This window comes from Chenopodium quinoa, unplaced genomic scaffold, assembly GCF_001683475.1.
Source record: "Chenopodium quinoa cultivar QQ74 unplaced genomic scaffold, ASM168347v1, whole genome shotgun sequence".
In the NCBI taxonomy this organism is placed as follows: Eukaryota; Viridiplantae; Streptophyta; class Magnoliopsida; order Caryophyllales; family Amaranthaceae; genus Chenopodium; species Chenopodium quinoa.
In genome coordinates, this window is record NW_018744991.1 from 2,011,053 (window position 1) to 2,020,810 (window position 9,758).

Consider the following 9,758-nt stretch of genomic DNA (forward strand, 5'->3'; position numbering starts at 1 on the left):
CACTTCACTATTCCTTCCCTTAAACCCTTCTATAAATGAAGCACCACTCCACTCTAACCCTCCAAATCCTTCCACTTTCTCTCCCCTCATTACTCTCCCCCTTTCTTCACAAAATCATGGGCAATCTCTCTCTTCCTCATGCATTCTTTCTCTCTCTTCTAGTCCTATCACTTGCTACCTTCTTCACTGCTACTGCTACTACTGATAATGAGCTCAACACCCTTCCTTACGCCCTCCCCTCCTCCGCCCCTGCCGCCGCCCCCACCCACCACCACCACCACACTCTCTCTCCTTCCGCCGCCCCTTACCACCATCACCACCACCACAACAAATCTCACTCACCTTCCTCCGCACCCGCACCCGCACCCGCCCCAACCCACCACCACAATCAGTCTCACTCCCCTGCCTCCGCTCCCACTGCCCACCACCACCACCACCACAACAAGTCTCACTCTCCTGCCTCCGCCCCCGCGCACTCACCAGCTAAGTCCCCGTCTTACCCGCCAACAAAGGCGCCTGTTCCAGCTCCTGCTCCTCATCATGTAATGCCGCCTAGGAAGTTGGTGGCTGTTGAAGGTGTTGTTTACTGTAAGAATTGTTCTTATTCTGGTGTTGCTACTCTCACTGCCGCCTCCCCTCTTCCTGGTTTGTTTCTCTCTCTCTCTCTTCATTTTTATTTTACTCACAAGTTCTTCCTATCCTACCTAAGAAACTTTCCAAATGTAAAAATATATACTCTAGACTCCTAGGATGAAGGCATTATAATGTAGCATAAAGTTTTTTTTGCTACTCCTAGTAGTATTTATTTTTTTTCTTCATATTTTTAAATATTAGAAAGTGATAAACATAGCCCTTTAAAAAAGAATTATTAAGCATAAATTAATATTAATTATACCAATCTGTGTGTGATTTTGTCATGAATCCTCAACTTAATTTCATTTTAAAAAAATATATTTAATGCTTATATAGATTACCCTTAAAATTACCCTTAATTATTTTATAAGTACTACGTATGGGTTTAACAATATTACTTGTATTAGTATGCCTTAAAGGATACAACAAAGTACGCCCTTTTTTGGTACATCTTACCCGTGACAAAGTTTCAAAGAAGATACTTTGACCATATTTCATGGTTAAACTTCCTTAATAAAGATGTTAAGTACAGAAAGTGTACAACTATATGTACATTAAAGATCGTAAAAGTACGTCGATCAAACCAAAATATGTGGTATATCAAATTAAATAAAGGGTTTATCATCACTTTATTCAAACAAACTACTTAAAAAAAAATATATATATAAAAAAAAAAAAAAAAAACAAACTTATGGTACAGTACATTGTTTATAATTAGTGATACTGGTATCAACAACTAGATCTCCCACAATAGAGGAAGCTTATGTAGTTTTATTCAAATTAAGTAAAAGTTTCAACGTCTTTTCAAAAGAGTTTCAATATCAAATGTCAAATCTTAACATAAACGTTAAATAACACCGAACAACACGTGACTTGCTAATACTTATTGTTGTGTTATGGTCCTTGTGAAAACAGGAGCAAAGGTGGAGCTAAGATGCAGGAACACAAAGTACTTGATAAAGAAAGAATCAACAACGGACAAGAATGGGTTCTTCTTTCTTGAGGCCCCAAACCACATCACCACTTATGGGGCCCATAAATGCAAGGTCTTTCTATTAGAAAAGCCCAATAACAGTGGGCCATGCTCCCATGCAACCAATCTAAATGGAGGGATTTCAGGGGCATTCCTCTTCTTTAACAAAACCATGGCCCCACCACCTAAGCCTTTGCCTTACTCTCTCTTCACTGTGGGTCCCTTTGCTTTTGAGCCTTCCAAGTGTTACAAACACTAGAAAGGGATATTTTTAAAAAAAAAAAAAAGTTTAAATATTTGAAAAGTGAATTATTTAGTTCCCCATGCTTTTGTTGGTTTTTATGAACGTCTATTAATGTAATTTGTTTTATGTAACGTTTTATATTTATCTACTTATCGTATGCACTATGCAGTAGAGATTGGAAAGAGAAAAGAGAGAGAGGATGAGTTCAGTTGTGTCAGGTGTATTTCAGTATTGTTTTATGTGTTTTAGCGAGGAAGAATAATAACATGGCAAAGATGCATGATTATTACTCACTTGTGTATGGTTACTTTGAAATTTGAAAGTGATATTAATGTCAAATGTTGTGGAATTGGAAACAATTGCATCTTGCACGCAATGTTTTGATTGTTGTTGGACTTTGTTCGCTTGAAAATGAAAGAACATACGGAGTAAAAGAATATCTCCCCTTCCTATTTTCCTAAAAAATTACTCGTAATATATTATCAGTATTCGTAGGATTGTATGTTTTTATCAATTGTATTAGTGAGATATTCAAGCTAGAATTAGAATTTGTATCTATTATACGTAATATGAAAATATGAAAGGGATATATTAGACTTTCACCAAGTAAATAGGTAATTCAACACTTAATTGCTAGCTTAGAATTTGAAAAAGCCAAATAAGGTCGTTGTTAATACTACGTAACTAATGAGGTGGTTGTTAATTCCCCCCCCCCCCCCTCCCCCCTCTTCTCTTTCCCCTCTCTCTATTTTTTCCCCTTAACCTTGCTTGGTATTATTATTGGATTTCATAATGGTTTCATGTAATTGAAAACGTCGCCTAAAATAATGCATCTGTTTTATTAGTACACTTATAATGAAGTTCGACCATTGATATTTCTAATTATCTACTTTTTCTATTATTTTTTTTAACACTTTGTTTTTATTGTAATCAAGTGGGAGTTTGTAAAATTCGTTTTTATTTGTACTTTACTTTCACAATGTTAAATTTCTATGATTTTTACATATTGAAAATAAAAGATAGTATTATTGATTGAAATAAGAAATGTTACATGTTAAAAATTAGAGAAAGTGATTGTAAAAAAAAAATAAAAAAAAATATATAGAAAGTACTGGGCCTGAATTGTCCCAGCTTCGTATATTTGACTAGCTATTATTTTGGGCTTCTGCTGATTAATTATTTATGGCTAGAACTATCCCAACACCCCCCCCCCCCACACACACACACAAAATCAAAAATTGTCATTTCATCTCGATCTTTCTTCATTTTCTCTCTCATTTAAAGCTCTAAAACTTTAACAATGGCGGACATTAGAGACGAAATCAAACAATCAAAGCAAATTTCACCAAAAAAAAAACGGAAATCAAAAGAGTACGTATTAATGTTCATGTTTATAGCAAAAAATAAATAAATAAAAATAAATACAAACCCTAATTTTTTGAGAATATGTTTGTGATTGTGTTTCGGAAAACAAATTGATAATTCAATTGCTGAAAATGTATCAATGTAAGTATTTATGTTAATTATTGATCAATTTCAAAGTGACTGTTTCGAATAATCAGCACTACTAAAATTCGGTCAAATTGCGACCGTTTTTCTACGACCGTCATCAAAACGGTCGCATAATATAAATCTGCAACCGTCTTGAGCACAGTCGCAATATTGCGACCGTTTTTTAAAGCAGTCGCAGATTTGCGACCGTTTTTTAAAGCAGTCGCAGATTTGCGACCGTTTTTTAAAGCAGTCGCAGATTTGCGACCATTTTTGCCCTTTTAAACCATCGCAAGGTAATTTGAACATTTTTAAAATAATTCTAAATTAAAAAAAAAAAAAAAAAAAAACCCTTTTGCGACCGCCAAAAACGGTCGTAAATTGCGACCGCTTAAGAAGCGGTCGTAATTTTAGCAGTCGCAAAAGACTTTTTTTTATAAAAATAAAAAACGGGTATAAAAGGGTACCTTATTCACTCTAACCCTAATTTTCTCTTAAACCTCACGCCGCTTTCTCCTCTTTCTCACGGCCTTCTGTCTCTTCTCTTTCCTTTCTCTTTCTTCTTTTTCCTCTTTTCTCTTTCTTCTCTCTCCTCACTTCTCCTTCCTTTCTCTTTCCTCATCCTCCATGTTTACCGACGTTTGCAACTCTTTCCTCCACCACCATATTCACTACCTCTCCTCCTCCCTCTATTCTCTTTTTCTTCTTTATTCTTTTTTTCTTGTCCGGATTATGGTGTTCATGGTAAAATACGACCATAAAAATTCCAGATCTGGAGTATTCATGGTTGAATTTGACCATATAAATCCAAAGAGGAAGAAATATTTGGAAAGGTATGTTGATTTTTCTTAAAATTTTGTTTGTTTTTGTTTATTTTCGTTTTTGTGGGTGTAATTCGTTGTTTGTTCGATTTTTTGGTCAAATTTATGCAGGTTTAATTTTTTTTCAAATTTATATATGTGGTTTTATTTCGTTCGATTTTATTTATGTGGTTTTTTTTTTGTTCGAATTTATATGTGTGGGTATAATTTTTGTTCGATTTTATTTTTGTGGGTTCAATTTTTTGGTTGTTTTTGTTTATTTTCAACTTATGTGGTTTTATTACTTTTTTTGTTCAATTTTTGGTCGTATTTTGTTCGTATAATTTTGTGGATTTAATTTTTGACTCGAATTATTTCTCGATTTTTTTGGCCGAATTGTTGTTCGATTTTTTTGGTCGAATTTTTGTTCATTCTGGGTTTTGTGATTTTTCATTAATTTTGGTTTGGTTTTTTTTCATCTTGGATTTGATTTTCGTTTTGAATTTGGGTTTGATTTTTGGTAATTTTTTATTTCGTTTGATTGATTTGTGTGGTTTGTTTTTGCTTTGTAATTTTGGGTTAATTTCTGCTAGGTTTCATTGTTGGTTGACTTTGGTGTGGTTTGTTTTTGGGTTGATTTTTGTGGTTTGTTTCTGGATTGATTTGATTTTTGTGGTTTGTTTTTGGGTTAATTTGATTTGTAGTTTGATTTAGGTTGAGGTTTGGTTTGGTTTGATTTGATTTATGGATTTTCGTTGATGTTTGCTTTCGTTTGTTTCCGTCTTTTATATATATTTTTTATTTTTTAAAAACTTTTAGAAAGTGCCTTCAGTCGTCGCAAATGAAAAATTTGCGACCACTGTTATACCGGTCGTTGAAAATAAAGAAAACGGTCGCAAATTTATTGCGACCTCCAATCAGTCGCAATTATGACTTTTTGCGACCAAGTGAATAACGACCACCACGTTACGACCGTTGACAGTTGCAATTATTTTTAGCGACCGTTTTTGCTATTTCAGCGACCGTTTGCGACGGACGCAAAAACCGTAATTTTTAGTAGTGTAGTAATAAAATCAACATCTACTTGTTTCAATTTAATTTTCAGTTCAGAGAAATCTGTTTCAGAGACGAAAAACAAGATTCTTCATAAATGTAAGTATATATTTACTCAAACTTTTTAAATTTACAAGTATTTCTTCAAAAAAATTATTAATAAAAAATATATAATGTAAAAACAGTGATGATGATAAAACACCTCATTGGAAAAAAATACAAAAAAAAAAAATCATGTACAAAATTGTCCTATTGTAGATCCAACACTTTTAAAAAAATATACAAGCGTAGAGTTCTACCGTTGAAAAAATAATATCTCGGATGCATAGGTAAAATGAACAATTACAAAGCACTATATGTTCATTTCCATATTAATGAAATTATTTACATGTTTACCTATAATTACATGTTAATATGTGTTCATTAACATATTCTGATTTGATTATTTTTTAAACATGTACGAATAATGATTTGTATAAAATATTATGAATGCATACAAAACTTGAAATACCATACATTTTAATGTTTATTTAATAGTTTATATATGTGCATTTACATTTATTAATATGTTCATTATTTTTAAATATAATGAGCATTTCTACATACATAAATGAATATTTATAAAATGCATAATAAACAAAGCTGGATTGTAATTTTTATACCATTTTAAGTGAAACACTTGATGAAATTTAGAGATGGATATGCTATTCATATTTAATAGTTCATATATGAGCATTTACCTGTAAAAATATGCTCATTTGTCTTCAAATATAATGTTCATTTGTACATAAATATATGAACATTTATGAAATACATAACATTTTTTTTCCCTTCTTCTCTTTTTTGTATATAAACTAATATACAAGAACAATATATATTGCAGTGATGTGCCATTTAAAGTGGCATAGTAATGCGGATTACACAAACTATGGAGTTTACATAATGAAACACATGGAAACATTCACTTCTAATCAAATGTAAAATGGGTTTGTGACTTTAAACCAAACAATGTTTATTTATATAATGTTCATTAAATGTTTATTTAGTTAAAATATATTGTTCATTTATATATTACTAAATAACAATTAACATTATTATTCATTTTTATCAATAGGTAGACCAAAGCAGGAAGTTGAGGATGCAATACACACTCAACTAATGCTTTTTGAAGAAATTACTAAATGTAGGATCAACAGAAGATTAGCAAGGAAATTTGCAAAAGAGTAGTATTGTATGTGTATTTATAAATTGATATATGTTCATTTATATATAGATATTTTAAATAACATTTTATGTTGACATTTAAATAATTTTCAGTGAATAAGAGACGGATAATCCAAATATTGATGACGAAATTCAACCTGAATTAGTAAATCTAGAGTATGATTTCTATAATGTTTACTTTTAATAAATTATATGTTTATTTTCATATTAGTTGATAATAAACATCTTTTTTATTGATTTTTATTTAAATGATTCTAATCAATTGAAGTGCACACAAGCTAAGTGAATATCAAGTACAACCAAGAGATGATGTACATACAACTCAAGACACACTTTTTTTTTTTTTTTTTTAAGAAACTCAAGACACACATTCATACATAATAAAAAAGTATGTTCAAATATAGATAACTAAATGTTCATATATAAATATAAAACTTAGTTATACTTATACATTCTTGTCATAAAATAAAGGAAGTATATATAAACCATCAATTCAACTTTAAAATTTCTTCAAAATCTGGGCAAAAAGAGAACAATAAGTAAGAAATCTAGGTTTGTGCCTTTAAAGCTAATAGTTTAAGTAAAATTTAATAAACAAGTTATATTAATTTGTATTCAATTTTGTAGCATATAATGATCATTTATATAGCACTTAATGTTCAGTTTAATAACAATTTATTTTCATTAACAGGTAGGCCAAATCAGAAGGCAGGCTGAGGATGCAACACATTGCTCAACTAATACTACAGAAGAAAAAACCATGAGTCTAAGAATAATAGAATATCAGCAAGAAGATTTGCAAAGGCATAATATAATATGTTCACTTATGGATAGATATATATCCATAGCTGGTTGATAAAACTTATAGATATTATTTGTTAACAGAATTACTCTATGTTGTTTAATTTTTATTTTGTACGTTTAAAGTTTGCTAGATATTATTTGTTTACAGAATAATTCTTACAATTTTATATGAAAATTGCGGGTTTTATGTAAAGTATTATGTTTATCAATTTTGATCATTGACAAAGGCTAAATGATTCTGTAAAAAAACTTAATGATCACTTTTAGAAACTGATGATCAGTTTCAAATACTAAAATAAAACTTATAGAAGAATTATAAAAAAAAAAAATTAATATTTCAATAAGAAAAATAGTTCTTAATAGCAAAAGGTTAAAGGTATTCTTATATATATTAGGAGCCACTTGAGCATTTATAGGAATTTGTACATTTCTGGAAGCTAACGGGAGGAATTTGAGCACTCGATCTTTTGAACACTAGAAGCAACTTGATCATTGGCTTGACCACATAATTGGAATTTGAACACATTTCATAAACTTTTTCAGCAGATTTAAATTGTTTCCCCACTAACTCAGACTTACTTGCTTATTCAAAAATAATAACATCCTTTTCCCCACTGCAATAATGTAACATGTAATAAATAACAAATACATCAACAATAATGTTCAATTATAATGATGCACTTGGTCAATTAAAGTTAAATTACCATATGTAAAAATAAAAATGATCATCTATCGTTACATAACTACATTATTTTTGAAACTACAAAATAGTGATAATCATTAAAAGTCACATGTACAACATATAATTCCATAAACACAAGTATGTATGTATATATATATATATATATATATATATATATATATAAATGACATTTATAATTACATAAATGAATATTATTACGACTGAACAAAGATTAAAATATATTCACTAGTTAAAATGTATATGAGCGTTTACAAAACAATGAAAATAATTGAAATTCACATATACAACATATATATTCAAATACAACTACAATAAACATATAGTTTACTACATAAAACATACATTAAATATAAATGAACATTTACTATTACAGAAGTGATCATTATTTTAACTAAGATTATTTTTATACGACGCATAAAACTTGTAAAAATAATCGATTAGCAAAATTAAAACAACAATAAATGCTCATATAAAACACACAAAACTGGAAAAAAAAAACAACACTCAAATAATAACATTACAATAAAAAAAATACAAAAACAAAAACAAAAACAAAAAAACAATCGAATTAGAAGAACAATACAACCTAAATTATTAATCAACTTATAACAACAACAATAATACCAAAACCAGAGCATTATCAAAATTAAAATCAATACAACAAAAACTATGAAATCAAAACATTATAATCATACAATTACAATCATAAAACAAAGCATTATCAAAATCGATTGACTGATTATCATTAAAAGTACGAATTACTTACATTGATCTCCATGAAAGAAGAGAGAGAAATTTAAAAAACTATAATAAAAAGAAAAAACAAGAGAGAGAAAATGATATCAGTGAAAAAGAAGAGAGAGAAAATGAAGCAAATGAGGTTTGTAAAAATGTTTATATACTTGTTTGAATTGAAAGCAAAGAAGGAAAGGAAAAAAATATACAAAAAGTGCTACTAGATAAAACGACGTAGTATAGAAAGGGGGGTGTAGGGGAAGCTGCATACATTAGAGTCTAGGGAAAAATTTGTATCTGCTGATGTCTAGTGGGCTAAATAACCAACTTTTCCTTACAGGCTGTGGGCCTGTGGCTCTTGTAACCCACTTTCATTAACTAATCCTCTAAACATACACTGAAATTGAAATGAACGTAAAATGTCAACATTTAATTTAATTAATTGTGAAATGAAACTTTAAGAATAATTTGGGGTTTAAGAGTTACACGGATCAGTCTTCTCCATGGGACAACTAACGTCTCACCAGGTCTTGACGAATCAAAATAATAAATTTTATCGTGATTTGAAAACGTGTGTGAGGAAAAACTTAGTTTTAGAAGATCATGGTACATACGTCGATAACCCCTTGCTTACCACTCAAAATTTTATGGAAGGTAACCGTAAGTTCATAACGTTCGTAAACATTAAGGAGCTAGCCATAGCTTATACGTAGTATAATTGAGAGGCTTTATACTTAGAATGAAGTTTAACATAACATATGAAATCGGCTAGTCAAGAAGTTATAGAACCAGGTTCTTTAGAGACAAGGATTTATAGAGCATATCGGGAAGAATTGGCTCCCTACAAATTATGATCGGTTACATAACTTTATTATATATAGGGGAGGAATTTGGGTCAATATTCATCACTTACGTACCACTTTGTAGTATTCTTTTAGTAATAAGAATTTAGCATATTTACATTTATAAGAATTTGGTATTCTGTTACTATTTTGGTATATTCTATGATATTTAGCGATTTTCCTAACCATTGTTCTTGAATAAAATTAACTGTGTATGCTTCTTATAAAATAGTTATAGAATACAAGCTGTTAGTAA

At 30.1% G+C, this 9,758-nt stretch overlaps 1 protein-coding gene across 1 annotated transcript; it reads left to right on the top strand.

Moving 5' to 3' along the window:
* LOC110706919 (non-classical arabinogalactan protein 31-like) lies at positions 1-2,209 on the top strand. The gene is made up of 2 exons (XM_021884911.1): positions 1-645; positions 1,549-2,209. Exons 1-2 carry the CDS (start codon positions 36-38, stop codon positions 1,863-1,865), a joined length of 927 nt encoding a protein of 308 aa, XP_021740603.1. The 5' UTR covers positions 1-35; the 3' UTR covers positions 1,866-2,209.
* Positions 2,210-9,758: the final 7,549 nt, after the last annotated feature.